Source organism: Rhinatrema bivittatum, chromosome 4 (genome assembly GCF_901001135.1).
Source record: "Rhinatrema bivittatum chromosome 4, aRhiBiv1.1, whole genome shotgun sequence".
Taxonomy (NCBI): Eukaryota; Metazoa; Chordata; class Amphibia; order Gymnophiona; family Rhinatrematidae; genus Rhinatrema; species Rhinatrema bivittatum.
This window is the reverse complement of record NC_042618.1, coordinates 226,254,480-226,273,135: the sequence shown is the minus strand read 5'-3', so window position 1 is coordinate 226,273,135 and position 18,656 is coordinate 226,254,480. Positions and strand designations below refer to the sequence as shown.

Sequence of the window (18,656 nt, the reverse complement as noted above, 5' to 3'; positions counted from 1 at the left end):
AAAGCATTATACATCTACACAAAATAATACCCTTTCAAATATTTCTGAAATTTTAAGACCACCAATCATCTGGGTACTGTGAGCACATGGACACAAGCATTGGGGTAGATTTCATAAACTTGCACAAATGCGTACTTTTGTTCGCGCACCAGGCGCAAACAAGAGTACGCGGGATTTCAATAGATATGCGCGTAGCTGCGCGTATCCATTAAAATCCGGGGTCAGCGCGCGCAAGGCTGCCCAAAATCGGCAGCCTGCGCACGCCGAGCCGCACAGCCTGCCTCCGTTCCCTCCGAGGCTGCTCCGAAATCGGAGCAGCCTCGGAGGGAACTTTCCTTCCGCCTCCCCCCACCTTCCCCTCCCCTCCCTTCCCTTACCTAACCCACCCCCGGCCCTATCTAAACCCCCCCACCTCTGTCGCAAAAGTTACGCCTGCTCAAGGCAGGCGTAACTTTGCGCGCGCAGGGCCGACTGCTGCGCGCCATGTTCCAGTGGCTGGTCCGGAGGCCGCAGCCACGCCCCTGGAACGCCCCGGGCGGAAACCACGCCCGCGGCGCCGCCCCCTGATGACGCGCCGGCCGCGTCACCCCCCCCCCCCCCCGATGATGCGCGGATCACTGACACGCCCCCCAAACACCCCCCCCCCCAGGAAAGCCCCGGGAGTTACGCGCGTCCCAGGGCTTTGCGCACGCCAGAAGCCTATGCAAAATAGGCTCGGCGCGCGCAGGGGCGTTTTAAAAGGGTTATGCACGTACCTTATGCACGTAACCCTTTTAAAATCCGGCCCATAATTTTTTTAATCTACTTTATTATTCTTTCCTTCCTGCCATGGCAGGAGCTGGATGCATACATATGTTCTTCTATACTTTCCTTCTACATCAAATGCTGAACATGAACACACTTCCTCTCTCATTCCCTCTCATGACAAGTGCTCATGTACCCACAATTCCTCTATCGTTCCCTCTCCCTTTGCACATTCCTCCTCTTTTCCTTAGCAAGCTCTGTCATAGGATGGCATTCCTTCCTTCCTTCTCATGAAGCATACTACCATGTATGCTCTAGAACTGCATATACCTCTTGCTCAAGAATAGCTGCCAGGTCTTGTACTTTCACAGGAGCCTTTCACTTATATGTGAGAGCAAGAAGGGCTTACAATGTTGTATGTTCCCTCAACACACAAGTGATCTGGTATCCATTACATTACTCTTGCGTGCATGTGATATGTAGGGAAATGGGGTCAAACTAGCTTAAAAAATAACAATAATAATATTCTATAGAATTTGAACACATGCTGCTGGCAGTTAAACCCGAATCATACCTGTTGATGCTATACGTTGATTCAAGTCCACTGAAGTTTGCACATCTGATTTCCTGGTCTCAGGTATCCTAACATCTGCTAGTGTCCTTTGATTCAAGTCCACTGGAGTTTGCACATCTGATTTCCTGGTCTCAGGTATCCTAACATCTGCTAGTGTCCTTTGATTCAAGTCCACTAGAGTTTGCACATCTGATTTCCTGGTCTCAGGTATCCTAACATCTGCTAGTGTCCTTTGATTCAAGTCCACTGGAGTTTGCACATCTGATTTCCTGGTCTCAGGTATCCTAACATCTGCTAGTGTCCTTTGATTCAAGTCCACTAGAGTTTGCACATCTGATTTCCTGGTCTCAGGTATCCTAACATCTGCTAGTGTCCTTTGATTCATGTCCACTGGAGTTTGCACATCTGATTTCCTGGGCTCAGGTATCCTAACATCTGCTAGTGTCCTTTGATTCAAGTCCACTAAAGTTTGCACAGACTGCCTGTTCTCAGACCTTCTAAAATTTGCTAGTGGCACCTGAACCAAGCTACCTGAAGCTGGCATATCAGGTTTACTAGTTTGAGGAATGTTATATAGTGGTGTTTGAGTTAAACCCACTAAAGTCAGCACATTAGGCTTACTAATCTGATAATTCGTGGCAAACAGTGGCCTCTGGACCAAATCTGGTATAACAGGTCTGTTAATCGTAATATTTGACGATGGCTCCACACCATGGACTTCACCTTTACACGAACTGGATGGAATAAAAGCTGAAAAACAAAAAACGCATGATGAGTTTACTTTCTATTTCTCTTTTTCCGTTCCTACAAATGTTGCTCTCATCTTAAAAGAAACACTTCACCTTAACATACTACCAGGTAAGTTTTCAAAGGAGTTACACATGTATATGTAATATACTATCGCATCAGTTTTCAAGAGCCATTTACATGCGTAAGGTGCACTTACACGAGTAAATCCTATGGACAAATCAATGGCGAATACTGTAGCAATTTTCAAAAGCCCGCTTACACAAACAGAGCCAAGAGAAGAAAGTAGCTGCTGGAATGAGAAAAGGCACTCGGGATGCCAAAATACAGATTTCTCACATGAACCATGAAAAAGAACTGGGGGGTGAAGCGGGGGAGAAAAGGAAGGACTATACATATGTATGAAGAAACATTGTAATTATGCTGTTATTCTAGAGTAACTGTCTAGGCTTTTTTTCTCTAAATGTATCTGCTATATGATTCGGACCGGCATCTGTTAGATGGTTCCATAGACAGAATTTCTGGGATGATTATACTAATTTCCAATCAATGATCAATGTAGTTATATTACAGGATATGCGTCTAGCTAATTTGCTATTCTGATGTATGATTTGTCCCTATATAATAAGGAATACAAAGAACACATTTTTTTTGCCTTGGTTTTCTCTCTTGCCACTCTTTCTGTAAATATTTGCTGTAACTGACAAGTCTCAAATAATAAAGAACATACTAATTATTCTAAGAAGACCATCTCCTTGTGATATCTGAGGAAGAGAAGGGGACTCAGCAGGTAGAACCACAGATTTCAGGGATTTACCAATTTACATACTAAAGATGATACCATATGGTTAGGGGTATCATTACATATTTACACACTCCGGTGTATATTGACTTCATCAAATAAAGGGCTGCTGGTAATAACCAGAATTCACCAGGCCCACTTGGGTGAAATCAGGAATCAAACAATATCTGTTGCAGGCCCCATCGTTTGGAATACAATATCAGAATACATACATTTAATTTCAGAAATGAAGATTTTTTAAAAAGACGTTACAGGCAAGTCTAAAAAGATATGTATTTGAAGATGCAACTAAATAATTTTAGTGAGATTAAGTGACCTAAGGCAGCATTTTGCAGTTATTTTATTTCATATATTTTATTTCTTTTTATTTTACAAATTTTTACATTTTATGTTACTAGGGTATTTATGGACCCAAAAAACAAATTGGAAGCTGATCCAAGATTGCTGTGTAGCGGTAAAAAAGATGGAGATCGGAGTATAAAAAGGACCTTTATTAAAACTTGCCCGACTCTGGCCGAGTTTTTGCTCACCATTGGAGCTGCCTCAGGGGCAACTAAAAACAAATTAAAACACACATACATAAGATAACATAAAACAAATAAATATACATGGATATATGTACACACATAAATAATGAAAATAAAAGAATGAAAATAAAAATACATAGATATGTGTATATGTGTGTGAAAATATCAATAATAGATAACAATGGTTCCACCACTAAGATTATAAGCACATTTCAAATCATACATATATATAAAGAACCAAATGATTAAACATATACATCAATACATGTATATTTATATTTTATTCCTTTTATTTTCTTATTATCCTATCAATGATTGTTATTTTATATTCAGTTGTTATAATTTAATAATTTGATATTGTATGTATTATCTTTGATAATTAGAAATGCTTTAATTGTAAGCCACTGTGACCACTGGAAGAGCAGTAGATAAATACTTTAAGTAAATAAATAAATAAATGCTCATTTGCATAAAGTGGTACTTATGCCCAATTCTCTGGATTTCTAGGAGGAGAATTAAACTCTTTCTGCTGAGTTTTGAAGGGAAATCCACTAAATTAGTATAAAATGCTTGCTTTGTACATTCAGTCGTTTTCTGACTAGATAAACCTTTCCCCCTCGCTCTGCAGGGGGACTTACAGCTGAAGTTTTAGAAGTATACAGTCCCTCCATCCCACTCCAGCCATCTGCCCACCCTGCTTCCTCCTCTTATGCAGAGACCAGACCTTGAGACTGGGGGTTGGAAGACCAGGTTTGCCTACTTTTAGGCAGAACAGTGTCTAGTATACTCGTATAATTTCCTCTCTGTAGCTGACATAAAAATAGAGGATGAGGAGGATAGTACAGTACAATATCTGTGGGTCTGCGCCATTCAGACAAGTCTTGCAAAAGCTTCAAAGTTGTTCAGTAGTCTGGTTTAAAAAGGGCTGAGCTACAGTTTGTTAAAAGAACAATCCAGGACTGCTCTGTCCTCTGCCATCAGCACAGAAGCCTCCAAAAAAAAAAAAAAGGACGACATTCCATCTTACTGCAGGATCAAGGAGAACCCAGACTACGGATCACAGATGTCTGCTTTGGTCTGCTCCTCTACAAAAATTTAATTACACAGTTGAGGTGTAGAAGCAACCTCTAGGGCTCCTGGACTAAAGTTTATGAGGAAGCCATAATACAGTAGATGATATCAGAAAAAGAATTATCCAGGTCTACTCAAGTTATTCCTGTTCACACTGCTAAGGATATATTCCAGCTGCCTGCACAGTCAGGACAGTTCTATAATGAGGCAGTGTGAGGTGGCTGCCTCAGGTGACAAAAAATGCCACCCAAAAGTCTCCTCTGGCTGCAGCCTCACCTTGCCACCAGAACAATTTCCCGATATGCCCATGGTGTTCCCAACCCCCCGGGTCAAAAGCAGAGCCTTGTGGCGGCGCAGGAAAAAGATGCGCCCATGAGGATTAAAAAAAAAAAGAAAAGTTCCCACGGGCCACCAGCAGAGCCCAAACCGCTGGCGGCAAAGAACAGAAGAAGCCCAGCAGGCCACTGGGGGAGTCCAACCTGCCGCTGGCAAAGAATAGAGGAAGCACAGCAGGCCACCAGCAGAGCTCAACCCGCCAGTAGCCAAAGATTGGAGGAGGTCCAGCAGGCACACCTGGGAACGCTCCAGATTTGACCCAGAGACTCCAGAATTCCAAAGGAATTGTCGGGTCTCCAGGTCAACAATACAAAACTCCGGGTTTGGGTACTGCTGCTGCTACTGTTCCAAGCTCCTGCATGGACTTGGATAAGGAAGTCACCTGGGCTCAGTCAAAGGCCGATACAGTAAGGAGCGGTAGGAAGAGCTGCGTTAGTGCCAGGCGCACCCGCGGTTGCCGCATGCACAGTCCGGCTCACCTACCGCTCGATACTGTTTGTAAATAGCTTGCAAATGCAAGCTGCGTCCAAGAAGCGTCCGTGAAGCGTTAGGCCCGCACAACCCATTTTACTGTATAGAGCGCTATACAGTATCCTGGGTGCGCTGGCCTAACGCTTCACGGACACGCTGGTATCTGTCATTTCAAATGTCATTTCAAATGACATTTGAAATGACAGGTACCAGGAAGTGGACGGTTCTCCTACGCTCGGGACTGCCAGTCCTCTCTCCCCTCCTCCCGAAGCAAGGCGCATAAAGCAGCCTTGCTTCGGGAGAAGGGGAGAGAGGACTGGCTGTATAAAGCAACGAAGCGACTTACTTTTCTTGCAGCTCCCCTCCGGAGACGGACATCGGTGAAGACGGACCGCGGCTCCCCTGCCTCCCGGAGGCAGCTGCCCGCAAAGATGGATGCCTGCACGGGCGAAAGCGGCCCCTGTACGTGCAATTGGGCCGCTCAAGACGTGACGTCACATGCCGTGATGCCAAACGTCGTGATATCACGCCTTGAGCGGCCCAATTGCACGCACAGGGGTCGCTTTCGCCCGTGCAGGCATCCATCTTCGCGGGTAGAGGCAGGGGAGCTGCGGTCCATCTTCGCCGATCCCGTCTCCAGAGCGGGGGCTGCAAGAAAAGTAAGTCGCTTCGTTGCTTTACACTGCCAGTCCTCTCTCCCCTCCTCCTGAAGCAAGGCTGCTTTACGCGCCTTGCTTCGGGAGGAGGGGAGAGAGGACTGGCAATCCCGAGCGTAGGATTGCCAGTCCTCTCTCCCCTCTCTCTCTTGCTTCTTTTTTTTTTCGCTTTTTCCCGCTTTCGTTGCTTCGGGAGGAGGGGAGAGAGAGGACTGGAGCTGCCCCGGAGACCGGCACCCATGGACGCGGCCAGGGCAGGTGAGCGGGGGCTGGGGGAAAGTTTGCCGCCTACCCTTACCCCTGCCTCTAACGCAGGGGTAAGGGAAGGCGGTAAGTTAGCAGGTTAAATGCGCGGCAAAACAGCAGGTTTAAAAAGCGATAGTCGGGGCGCACGTTACTGTATGGGAGGGAATAGCTAATTCGATCGTTTAAATCTAATATACATGCTGTGGGCGGAAGGGGTTACCCGGTGATTTAAAGAGGCGGTAAGAGTGGGTTAAAGGGGATAGTGTATCGCGGGTTGGACTAACGCGGCCGAAAAGTGAGTAGAAAGCGGGTTAGGAGCAGGGTAACCGCGGCCGCACTTTACTGTATTGACCTGTCAGTTGGGAAGAATGTGGAGCCTCAGGCCCAAGCCAGAAGGAGCAGGGCGAGCATCAGGCATGCGAAGGAGCAGAGCATCTGTAGGCCCTCACCGGAAGAAGGAATAGGAGGCAAGTCAAGGCACATTGAGCTGGAACGTGATAGGAAGATAAAGCAGTCCCGTTGGCCATCGAAGCCTAAAAGGCTGCTACTGGTCGGTTCAGGCTGACGGGAGAGGAAAAGAGAAAAGAGAGAGGTGTGCAAAAGTTAGCATGTGTGTTTGCATGTCTATAAGCGGATATATTTGTATGAGGGGAGGTGAGTGTGCGAATGAGCATGTGTGTGATGGAGTAAGTGGGTATGTGTGTCTGTAAGAGAGAAGAGTGGGCATGTTCGTGAGAGTATGTATGTGTGAGCGTGTGAGAATAAGCATGTATATATGCGTGTGTGTGTATGAACACTATCCTCCTCAGTCCCCTTGCCTCCCCCCCAAATCAGTCTTAGGGCAACTGCAAACCAAAAGTTCCCAGGCATGCCAGTGGAGCCCAACCCGCCAGCAGCCAAAGAATGGAGGAGGCCCAGCAGCAGAAGAAAATGAGGTCGCTGGTTGCCTGCTGAGCTCATTGCATTCATAGCCAAAAGGTAAAGACACATGTAAGTTAGGTAGAAGGAGGGGGTGTGTGTGTTTGTGAGAGAGCATGTGGGTCAGAGAGCATGTGTGGGTATGTGTGTGTGAAAAAGCACTGGGGTAGATTTTATAATTTTGTGCAAGCACGTACTTTTGTTCGCGCACCAGGCGCGAACAAGAGTACGCGGGATTTCAATAGATATTCGCGTAGCTGTGCGTATCCATTAAAATCCGGGATCGGCGCACACGTGCAAGGCTGCCGATTTTGGGCAGCCCTGCGCGCGCCGAGCCGCGCAGCCTGCCTCCGTTCCCTCAGAGGCCGCTCCAAAATCGGAGCGGCCTCGGAGGGAACATTCTTTCGCCCTCCCCTCACCTTCCCCTCCCTTACCCACCCCCCCAGCCCTATCTAAACCCCCCCTACCTTTATCGTCGATTTACGCCTGCCAGAGGCAGATGTAAATCTGCGAGCGCCAGCAGGCTGCTGGCGCGCCTTCACCCGACCCAGGGGCTGTTCCGGAGGGCGTGGCCACACCCCGGAACGCCCCCGGGCCGAAACCACGCCCGCGGCGCCAACCCCGAAACGTCGTATCACCCGCGCCACGCCCCCGAAACGCTGCGTCACGATCGCCACGCCCCCCCAAGCCCCCCGGCACACCTCTCCATGCAAGCCCCGGGACTTACGCGCATCCCGGGGCTTGCGCGCGCCGCCGAGCCTATGCAAAATAGGCTCGGCGCGCGTACCCCTTTGAAAATCTACCCCATTATGTAAGCACATCTATATATGAGAGCATCTATGTATGTGTGTGAAAGGGCATAAGAACATAAGAACATAAGAAAATGCCATACTGGGTCAGACCAAGGGTCCATCAAGCCCAGCATCCTGTTTCCAACAGTGGCCAATCCAGGCCATAAGAACCTGGCAAGTACCCATGTTACCATTGCTAATGGCAGTGGCTATTCTCTAAGTGAACTTAATAGCAGGTAATGGACTTCTCCTCCAAGAACTTATCCAATCCTTTTTTAAACACAGCTATACTAACTGCACTAACAACGTCGTCTGGCAACAAATTCCAGAGTTTAATTGTGCGTTGAGTAAAAAAGAACTTTCTCCGATTAGTTTTAAATGTGCCCCATGCTAACTTCATGGAGTGCCCCCTAGACTTTCTACTATCCGAAAGAGTAAATAACTGATTCACATCTACCTGTTCTAGACCTCTCATGATTTTACACACCTCTATCACATCCCCCCTCAGTCGTCTCTTCTCCAAGCTGAAAAGTCCTAACCTCTTTAGTCTTTCCTCATTGTGGAGTTGTTCCATTCCCCTTATCATTTTGGTAGCCCTTCTCTGTACCTTCTCCATCGCAATTGTATCTTTTTTTGAGATGCGGCGACCAGAATTGTACACAGTATTCAAGGTGCGGTCTCACCATGGAGCGATACAGAGGCATTATGACATTTTCCGTTTTATTCACCATTCCCTTTCCAATAATTCCCAATATTCTGTTTGCTTTTTTGACTGCCGCAGCACACTGAACCAACGATTTCAATGTGTTATCCACTATGACACCTAGATCTCTTTCTTGGGTTGTAGCACCTAATATGGAACCCAACATTGTGTAATTATAGCATGGGTTATTTTTCCCTATATGCATCACCTTGCACTTATCCACATTAAATTTCATCTGCCATTTGGATGCCCAATTTTCCAGTCTCACAAGATCTTCCTGCAATTTATCACAATCTGCTTGTGATTTAACTACTCTGAACAATTTTGTGTCATCTGCAAATTTGATTATCTCACTCGTCGTATTTCTTTCCAGATCATTTATAAATATATTGAAAAGTAAGGGTCCCAATACAGATCCCTGAGGCACTCCACTGTCCACTCCCTTCCACTGAGAAAATTGTCCATTTAATCCTACTCTCTGTTTCCTGTCTTTTAGCCAGTTTGCAATCCACGAAAGGACATCGCCACCTATCCCATGACTTTTTACTTTTCCTAGAAGCCTCTCATGAGGAACTTTGTCAAACACCTTCTGAAAATCCAAGTATATTATATCTACCGGTTCACCTTTATCACATGTTTATTAACTCCTTCAAAAAAGTGAAGCAGATTTGTGAGGCAAGACTTGCCCTGGGTAAAGCCATGCTGACTTTGTTCCATTAAAACATGTCTTTCTATATGTTCTGTGATTTGGATGTTTAGAATACTTTCCACTATTTTTCCTGGCACTGAAGTCAGGCTAACTGGTCTGTAGTTTCCCGGATCGCCCCTGGAGCCCTTTTTAAATATTGGGGTTACATTTGCTATCCTCCAGTCTTCAGGTACAATGGATGATTTTAATGATGTTACAAATTTTTACTAATAGGTCTGAAATTTCATTTTTTAGTTCCTTCAGAACTCTGGGGTGTATACCATCCGGTCTGGGTGATTTACTACTCTTCAGTTTGTTAATCAGGCCTACCACATCTTCTAGGTTCACCGTGATTTGATTCAGTCCATCTGAATCATTACCCATGAAAACCTTCTCCATTATGGGTACCTCCCCAACATCCTCTTCAGTAAACACCGAAGCAAAGAAATCATTTAATCTTTCCGCGATGGCCTTATCTTCTCTAAGTGCCCCTTTAACCCCTCGATCATCTAACGGTCCAACTGACTCCCTCACAGGCTTTCTGCTTCGGATATATTTTAAAAAGTTTTTACTGTGAGTTTTTGCCTCTGCAGCCAACTTCTTTTCAAATTCTCTCTTAGCCTGTTTTATCAATGTCTTACATTTAACTTGCCAACGTTTATGCTTTATCCTATTTTCTTCTGTTGGATCCTTCTTTCAATTTTTGAATGAAGATCTTTTGGCTAAAACAGCTTCTTTCACCTCCCCTTTTAACCATGCCGGTAATCGTTTTGCCTTCTTTCCACCTTTCTTAATGTGTGGAACACATCTGGCTGTGCTTCTAGAATGGTATTTTTTAACAATGACCACGCCTCTTGGACATTTTTTACTTTTGTAGCTGCTCCTTTCATTTTTTTTCTAACAATTTTTCTCATTTTATCAAAGTTTCCCTTTTGAAAGTTTAGCACAAGATACATTTACCCAGTCAATATTGGTGGTCATAAGATTTGTCCTGCACCAGTGTCTCCTCTGACTTGCGGATGTGCAAGGTTTCGCTTCTTCTTCATTTGGTAATTGAAGTCTCCCATTATTACTGCACTACCAATTTGGTTAGCTTCCCTAATTTCTCTTAGCATTTCACTGTCCGTCTCACCATCTTGACCAGGTGGACGGTAGTATACCCCTATCACTACAGTCTTCCCCGACACACAAGGGATTTCTACCCATAAAGATTCAATTTTGTATTTAGTCTCATGCAGGATGTTTATCCTGTTGGACTCTGCGCCATCCCGGACATAAAGCGCCACACCTCCTCCCTAGTGCTCCTCTCTCTCATTGGGATATAATTTGTACCCCGGTCCCATTGGTTATCCTCTTTCCACCAGGTCTGTGAGATGCCATTTAAGTCTATGTCATCATTCACTGCTATACATTCTAATTCTCCCATCTTACTTCTTAGACTTCTGGCATTAGCATACAGACATTTCAAAGTTTGTTTTTTGTTTGTATTTTCATTCTGCTTTTTAATTGATAGGGATAAGTTAGAATTTTTTTTAGCTCAGGTGAGTTTTTAGTTACAGGCACTTGGACTACTTTTCTTATTATTGGAACCTCTCTGTTGGGATGCCCTAATTCTAATGCATCATTAGTATCCTTTAAAGATACCTCTCTCCGAACCATGCGCTGCTGAGAGACTGTCGGCTTTCCCCTTTGTTCTAGTTTAAAAGCTGCTCTCTCTCCTTTTTAAAGGTTAGCGCCAGCAGTCTGGTTCCACCCTGGTTAAGGTGGAGCCCATCCCTTTGGAAGAGACTCCCCTTCGCCAAAAGGTTCCCCAGTTCCTAACAAAACTGAATCCCTCTTCCTTGCACCATCGTCTCATCCACGCATTGAGACTCCGGAGCTCTGCCTGTCTCTGGTGACCTGCGCGTGGAACAGGGAGCATTTCAGAGAATGCTACCCTGGAGGTTCTGGATTTAAGCTTTCTACCTAAGAGCCTAAATTTGGCTTCCAGAAACTCCCTCCCACATTTTCCTATGTCGTTGGTGCCCACATGTACCACAACAGCCAGCTCCTCCCAAGCACTGTCTAAAATCCTATCTAGGTGACGCGTGAGGTCCGCCACCTTCGCACCAGGTAGGCATGTTACCAGGCGATCCTCACGCCCACCAGCCACCCAGCTATCTACATTCCTAATAATCGAATCACCAACTATGACGGCTGACCTAACCCTTCCCTCCTGGGCAGTAGGCCTTGGGGAGATATCCTCAGTGCAAAAGGACAATGCATCACCTGGAGAGCAGGTCCTTGCTACAGGATCCTTTCCTGCTGCACCTGGTTGATGCTCTCCCATCATGAGACCTTCTTCCTCCAAGGCAGCACCAGGGCTGCCAGTCTGAAGTTGAGACTTGACTACTATGTCCCTGAAGGTCTCATCTATATACGTCTCTGTCTGCCTCAGCTCCTCCAGGTCTGCCACTCTAGCCTCCAGAGATCGGACTCATTCTCTGAGAGCCAGGAGCTCTTTGCATCGCATGCACATGTACAACTTCTCACCAGGGGGTAAAAAATCATACATGTGACACTGGATGCAAAAGACTGGGAAGCCCCCCTCTTGCTGCTGGACTGCTGCCTTCATCTCAATTTTGATCAGTTCCTAGTTAAGTTTTAGGTTGCTATGGGAGTAGGAATGTGTCTAACGTCCTTTAAATGTATTAGTGAATTCACTATGTGTCTGGTAGTGGCCTACCGGGGTCTGATCGAATTCTCAATAAAGTTTTTGTTGACGGGGGTTTGTTTTTTTTGTGAAAGTGGCACCTGCCTATAAATTAAGGGATGAGCTAGGGGTGGGAGGGTTGGGAAATACAAACAGTCTAACTTCAGTTAGTCAGCCTGAGTGACTCACTGCTCTCTTGATTAACAAATGTCGGTCCCTATTCAAACCCAATCACACTACCTCAACACCTTTCCAAGGTGAGTAACTGAGCTGAACTATTCAACTTTTTAACTTAGTTATACACTGCTCCTAGCTTATATCTAGCTTCTGGCTACTTTTTGGGTTGTTTTGGGTTTTTTTTGTGGGGGGTTTTTTTTTCAATACAAGCACTCAGTTAGTATTAAATACAAACACTCAGTTCTTTAAAAGTCTGGAGAACACTCAGTTCTGCAGACTTTTAAAAATAAACACACTACCTACTGCTACCTTATTGACTGACTAAAAATACAAAGGGGCGGATTTTAAAAGGCCCGCGCGCGTAAATCCTTCTGGATTTACGCGCGCCTATTTTGCATAGGCCGCCGGCGCGCGTAAAGCCTCGGGACGCGTGTAAGTCCCGGGGATTTCGAAAAGGGGCGGGAGGGGGCGTGTCCGGGGGCGTTCCCGAAACGACATGGCGTTTCGGGGGCGGGCCCGGGGGCGTGGCACCGGCCCGGGGGCGTGGTCGAGGCCTCCGGACCAGCCCCCGGGACCGGAGGACGGAGCGGGGCTGCCGGTCGGAGCGCGCAAAGTTAGGGGGGGTTTTAGATAGGGCCGGGGGGGGGGTGGGTTAGGTAGGGGAAGGGCGAAGGAAAGTTCCCTCCGAGGCCGCTCCGAAATCGGAGCGGCCTCGGAGGGAACAGGCAGCTCGCACTGGGCTCGGCGCGCGCAGGTTGCACAAATGTGCACCCCCTTGCGCGCACCGACCCCGGATTTTATAAGATACGCACGGCTACGCGCGTATCTTATAAAATCCAGCGTACTTTTGTTCACGCCTGGTGCGCAAACAAAAGTACGCGCTTGCGTATTTTTTAAAAATCTGCCCCAGTCTAACTTGTTTGTTCACTGCCTGACTATTAAAGGCACAAACACACTAAATAATGTTCCCAAACAGTTAACTTTGCCCCAATACTTTTAAAAAAGACAATGTCCCAAGCAAAAACTTACTGATTCCTTTTAGCCACCAGCAAGGTGATCCTCTCCTCTCAGTGTTCCCACTGGAACACTGAGAGGAGCATGTGAGTGTACATATGTGTAGAGCATATGAGAGCATGCATATGTGTAGAAGAGCATGATAGCATGTGTATGTGTGAAAGTGCATATGTGTATGTGTGAGAGAGTGCATGCGTGAGAGCATGTGTGTGTGTGTGTGTGAGAGAGAGAGAGAATGAATGTATGTATGTATATGAGAGGAGGAAAGTCCCACCCCTTGCCCCCGCACTAATCCACGGCAATCTCAGGATGACTGGAAATCAAAAGTTCCCAGGCATGGAAAGTAGGGATTTTAAAAATCTTACTTAGTTTTAATAACTAGGTGTTAGTTGATGTATTTACTATTTTTAAATATTATATTGATGTTTGGGAAATGTTTTATACTTTTTTTTATGAATTTTTAATGGCTGTTATTCTATCCATTAGCTTTTTTTTGAAATATTTATTCTTTTTATATTAGTATGTTTTTACTATTATGATATTTTATATTCTTTGATTTTATTGTTTTGAGAATAATATTTATTTTTTTCTAGTTTTGCACTGCAGATATCCTGGCTAGTTGCAGTTTACAGTTCAGTTTGTGTCTACATGTTTCTGTTTATACTTTATGGTCTCTTTATTCTGTATTTGGTGAGGATCTGCCAATGTTCTGCATGTGTGACTGAGATGAGATATTCTGCTAGCATGTAGTTTCTGTGTAGGGATCAATAGCAGCCTGGCTTGTTCTGCTTTCCTAATGTGAGGTGTATTGGTATTTAGGGCCTGGTGTAATATTTGCATCATTGCCTTTTTATAGTTAAGATTTTTACTGTTGAGTGCTAACAGTTAGTTCTTTTAGTATGGGAGGTTTACTATATTGCAATTCATTCCTTGTTGGTTGTCTGAATATAAATCCTCTTTTCTTCATTCCCCCTGCTGTTGAAGCAGTGAGCTGTGCTGGATATTTATTCCAAGTGAAGAATCAGGCTTGATACGGGGTAGTAGCCACCATAACAAGCAAGCTACACCCATGCTTAATTGTTTACCCAGACTATGTAATTCAGTCCTTGTTGGTTGAATATAAATCCTCTTTTCTTCATTCCCCCTGCCGTTGAAGCAGAGAGCTATGCTGGATATGCATTGAAAGTGAAGTATCAGGCTTATTTGGTTTGGGGTAGTAACCGCCGTAACAAGCAAGCTACTCCCCTGCTTTTTTGTGGATGCAAATCCTTTTTTCCCACATTTCCTCTTGCCATTGAAGCATACAGCAGTGTTGGAGTCGCATTAACCATGTGTATGTTTATTGAATAAGGATATTAATCTCCAAGTAGTAGCCGTCATTCCCTCAAGCTTCCCCCATGCCTCTTCTCTTCATTCACATCCTCTAGACTTTATGGATCCACAGTGTTTATCCCACGACCCTTTGAAATCCTTCACAGTTTTGGTCTTCACCACTTCCTCCGGAAGGGCATTCCAGGCATCCACCACCCTCTCCGTGAAGAAATACTTCCTGACATTGGTTCTGAGTCTTCCTCCTTGGAGCTTCAAATCGTGACCCCTGGTTCTGCTGATTTTTTTTTTCCAACGGAAAAGGTTTGTCGTTGTCTTTGGATCATTAAAACGTTTCAAGTATCTGAAAGTCTGTATCATATCACCTCTGTTCCTCCTTTCCTCCAGGGTGTACATATTTAGATTCTTCAATCTCTCCTCATAAGTCATTCGATGAAGACAATCCACCTTTTTGGTCTCCCTTCTCTGGACCGCCTCCATTCTATCTCTGTCCCTTCAGAGATACAGTCTCCAGAACTGAGCACAGTACTCCAGGTGAGGCCTCACCAAGGCCCTGTACAAGGGGATAATCACTTCCCTTTTTTTACTCGATATTCCTTTATGCAGCCCAGCATTCTTCTGGCTTTAGCTATCGCCTTGTCACATTGTTTCCCCGACTTCAGACCGTTTGACACTATCACCCCAAGGTCTCTCTCCTGCTCCATGCAGGGGGAATGAAGAAAAGAGGATTTATATTCAGACAACCAACAAGGAATGAATTGCACAGGCTGGGTAAACAAGCATGGGAGTATCTTGCTTATTACGGCGGTTACTACCCCTAACCAATTAGCTAGATACTTCACTTAGATGCAGCTCCAGCACTGCTATCTTCATCGATGGCGGGGGTGGAAGGGAAATAGAACAAAAAAGTTACTTATAAGGGACAGAAGTAACAAATAAGTATGAAAAAAAATAAGTGTGAAAGCTTACTGGGCAGACTGGATGGACCGTTTGGTCTTCTTCTGCCGACATTTCTATGTTTCTATATTATATACCCTCGATCCACATACAGACTCAATAGCGGAAGAGGCTTCCCCTGGCAGGGCAGTTTAGAAGAGGTTTATGCCCAGTTCAAGATGCTGACATTGATCTTTAAACTGATGAGAGGAAATGGTCTCCACTATGTTTTGTAGAAGTCAGATTGGTATTATCCAAGCTGAAGTTTATATTCTAGTTAAGATGCATTACTTAAAAATACCCTCTTAAGAAGGCGAGTGGGGTACAGGTTAGGGCAACAGCCTTCTCAATTGTGGCATCTATTAGAATAAGACACTTGTGACTATTAGACAGGAAATTATCTGTCTCTTTCTCATTCCTACTCCTCCCATTCTCTCCTCCTTGTTTTCCCCACATGCTTTCTCTCCCACTTATTCGCCACCCTTTTTCCACTCATCTATTACTCACTTTTTTGGCGACTTCTTCCTCTTTCCACTCTATCAGGCTGGCAGGCAAAAGCGGGAGTGAGATTCCTTGGGACCGAATTCCCCTGCTCTTCATCTTCTATTAGCAAAGAAGCACTTTGGGACTGTGATCGGCGTGCTCTGCCTCTCCTTCTGGCAGCAGAGGAGCTCCTTGAGCCACGAGCAGTCCACTCTGATCCTCCTTCCTGCAGCCCAGTCTGCTCCTGATCCTCCTTCCAGCAGCAGCGAGGATCCTCAGGCTGTGATCTCCTCCATTGCATAACAGTAGATGATGGAGCTCTTTGGGGCCCTTTAACAGCTTCACCTGAAAATTGCATTGAACCATTTAGGGATGCTTACAGAACCACTGGGTTTTGTGGAACGCTGGTTGAAAAACACTGGTTTTTCAACCAGTTGGGGGGAGGAGAGTGTTGAACAGGTAGCTGAATCCATAACCTTTTCAGAAGTGCTTCCTGCCTGCAACAGGGGAATAGAAGAGATTGTCCTAACAAAGAACTTAAATTTGTTGCAGGGTAGGTGGTTTTGGTGACTGAGGATGTTCCTGGGAGGAGAAGGATCTTTAAAAGTAGAATTGTTTACATCCATCCAAGGAGGGTAGTGTGGTTCTTACCCATTGTTTCAAGTCCTAATCAGCTGAGCATTTAAACTAAGCAAGGAGGCGGCACAAACTGCTCTCCCACACCAACAAAAACAAATATGGTAAACAATGGTAAACAAAGTAAACAAAGACCAAGGTAAGCCCAAAATTTAAAAAAAAACTAAAGAGACAATATTTGAAAGACAGCATGCAAAAACAGAGCCAAAATAGCCACTGATGAATTTTAGGGGAAAAAAAGAAGAAAATGAAATAAGAGGGGCAGTGGAGGATTGTATTCAAGAGTCATGGGTGCAAATGCATAAAGTCAACAAAAATCACAGAGATGGGGGCAATCATGGCAGAGGCAGAGTTAGATATAATGGCAATCGGTGTGATGGAAATCAGGACTACAATTTGCCCATCCCTGGATATAATCTCTTCTGAAGTAGAAAAATGGGGAAAGAGTAGCTTTCTACATTAAGAACACAACAGTTGCCACTGAAATAAAGGGGAAAACATGAACTATTAAGGGTTCGCCCTGGAAAATCCTAAGAGAAATCCAATCTGCATGTAGTTGGGTACATTTTATGTAGGTAATGAGTTATCCAGACAAGGAAATGGGGGTAAAAATTCAAATCTCAGGATTTGCCCAAGTAACTCCAAAACTTTCCTGGATAAACCCTTTAATTATCTACCTCTGTTTTCTAAACGTAGGCGCCTAAGGGGTCTATTTAATATAAGTTTTCTTCCATTGGTGTCTATGAGAGAAAAGCTTAGTAAGTCAGGCCCTGAGTTTGCTGGAAAAGGATGTCTGGATTTAGTTCGCCTATTCGCTTATCTAAATTTAGGCACCTAAGACAAGCTTCTAGCACTGGAAATCAGGGCCTAGCACCTAATTTTGTTTGCTGACCTGACCCCTCCCTGGGTCCTGTACACTTTTTAGGAACATAAATTCAGAGGCACAAGATAGGGGCATTTTTAAATTTGCCAGAGCTAGGCACCTAGCTCCTTAAAGTGACCAGTGGGGTACCACAAGGCTCTGTACTGGGACCAGTTCTTTTCATTGCTGAGGAATGTGAGGGAAAAATAAGCTTACTTATTTATTTATTTATTTATTGTTTTTGTTATACCGAGTTTCATGACAGGCATCACATCAACCCGGTTTACAGATAACAAAGAGTGAAAGCATAACGTAACGTAGAAACAATATTTACAATAAGAACCTTGAACTTAAATACAGAGAATCAGATAAAGGGAGAGAGAAAGTTACAATAAAACAGGGAAAATTAACTTGGAACTGGAAGAGGGGAGAGATTGAACAGAGCAATACTTGTAGATGATACACAAATCTATAACAGTGGACATACTGGAAGCGGTGAAGAAAAATGAAAAGGGATGTGAAAATATTGGAAGAATGGTCAAGGGTTTAGAAAATGAACTTCAGTGCTAAGATGTGTAGAATCATGCATCCATTAGCCATATATCAATTAGAAGGACAAAAAAAAACAAACTGGAACTTGTCAAACAGCTCAAATAATCTCAAGGTCAATGTACTACAGCAACTGAGAAACCAGAAGTATATTCCATTGCATAAAAAGAGGTTAGCAGCAGCAGGAAAAGTGTTGACTTTGTATAGGTCAGCAGTGAAACACCTTGCGTACAATGTTCAGCTCTGGAGGCTTATTGGCAGGATGGAAGCAGTTCAGAGAAGGGCAACTAAAATGATGCAGGGCTGAATTTCAGCTCACAGTTTGAACACTCAGCTTATTACATTGGCCCCTGTGATGGGCTCAGGAGAAAAGTTATTTCTGTTAACTCGGAATCACAGTTCTAGAGAGTAAAGCAGACAATGAGACATGCAGCATTTCAAAAGATTTGGTAGGCTACCTGTTGCTTGCCACTCGACTAGTAATAGCCTCTAAAAGGAAATGTTTCACTCCTCCTTTCTTATGAGAATGACGGGCTAAAATGTGGTGGATTCTGGAGCTGGAAGGGCTCTGCTTTAGTCAAGGAAGACCTTGCCTCTTTGGAGTTGGTTCGCGCGCTCTTTCTGGATTATGCCCAAAAAGCATTTGATTAACAGCACACCTTCACTGGGTGTCCTGTCTTCATAATATGCATCTATCTGTGTGA

The 18,656-nt window shown here is 44.8% G+C and overlaps 1 protein-coding gene across 3 annotated transcripts in view; it reads right to left on the bottom strand.

Annotated features, from left to right (window-relative positions):
* Positions 1 to 18,656, bottom strand: part of LOC115090552 — a 99,949-nt gene that overhangs the window by 58,392 nt on the left and 22,901 nt on the right. For 2 of the 3 annotated variants that reach the window (XM_029599785.1, XM_029599787.1), the window contains exons 4-5: positions 15,930 to 16,250; positions 1,319 to 2,068 (exon numbers count right to left, since the gene is read on the bottom strand). In XM_029599785.1, coding sequence (XP_029455645.1) covers positions 1,319 to 2,068; positions 15,930 to 16,250 — 1,071 coding nt within the window. The remainder of the gene's footprint in view (positions 1 to 1,318; positions 2,069 to 15,929; positions 16,251 to 18,656) is intronic. The other variant, XM_029599786.1, reaches the window with a different exon arrangement.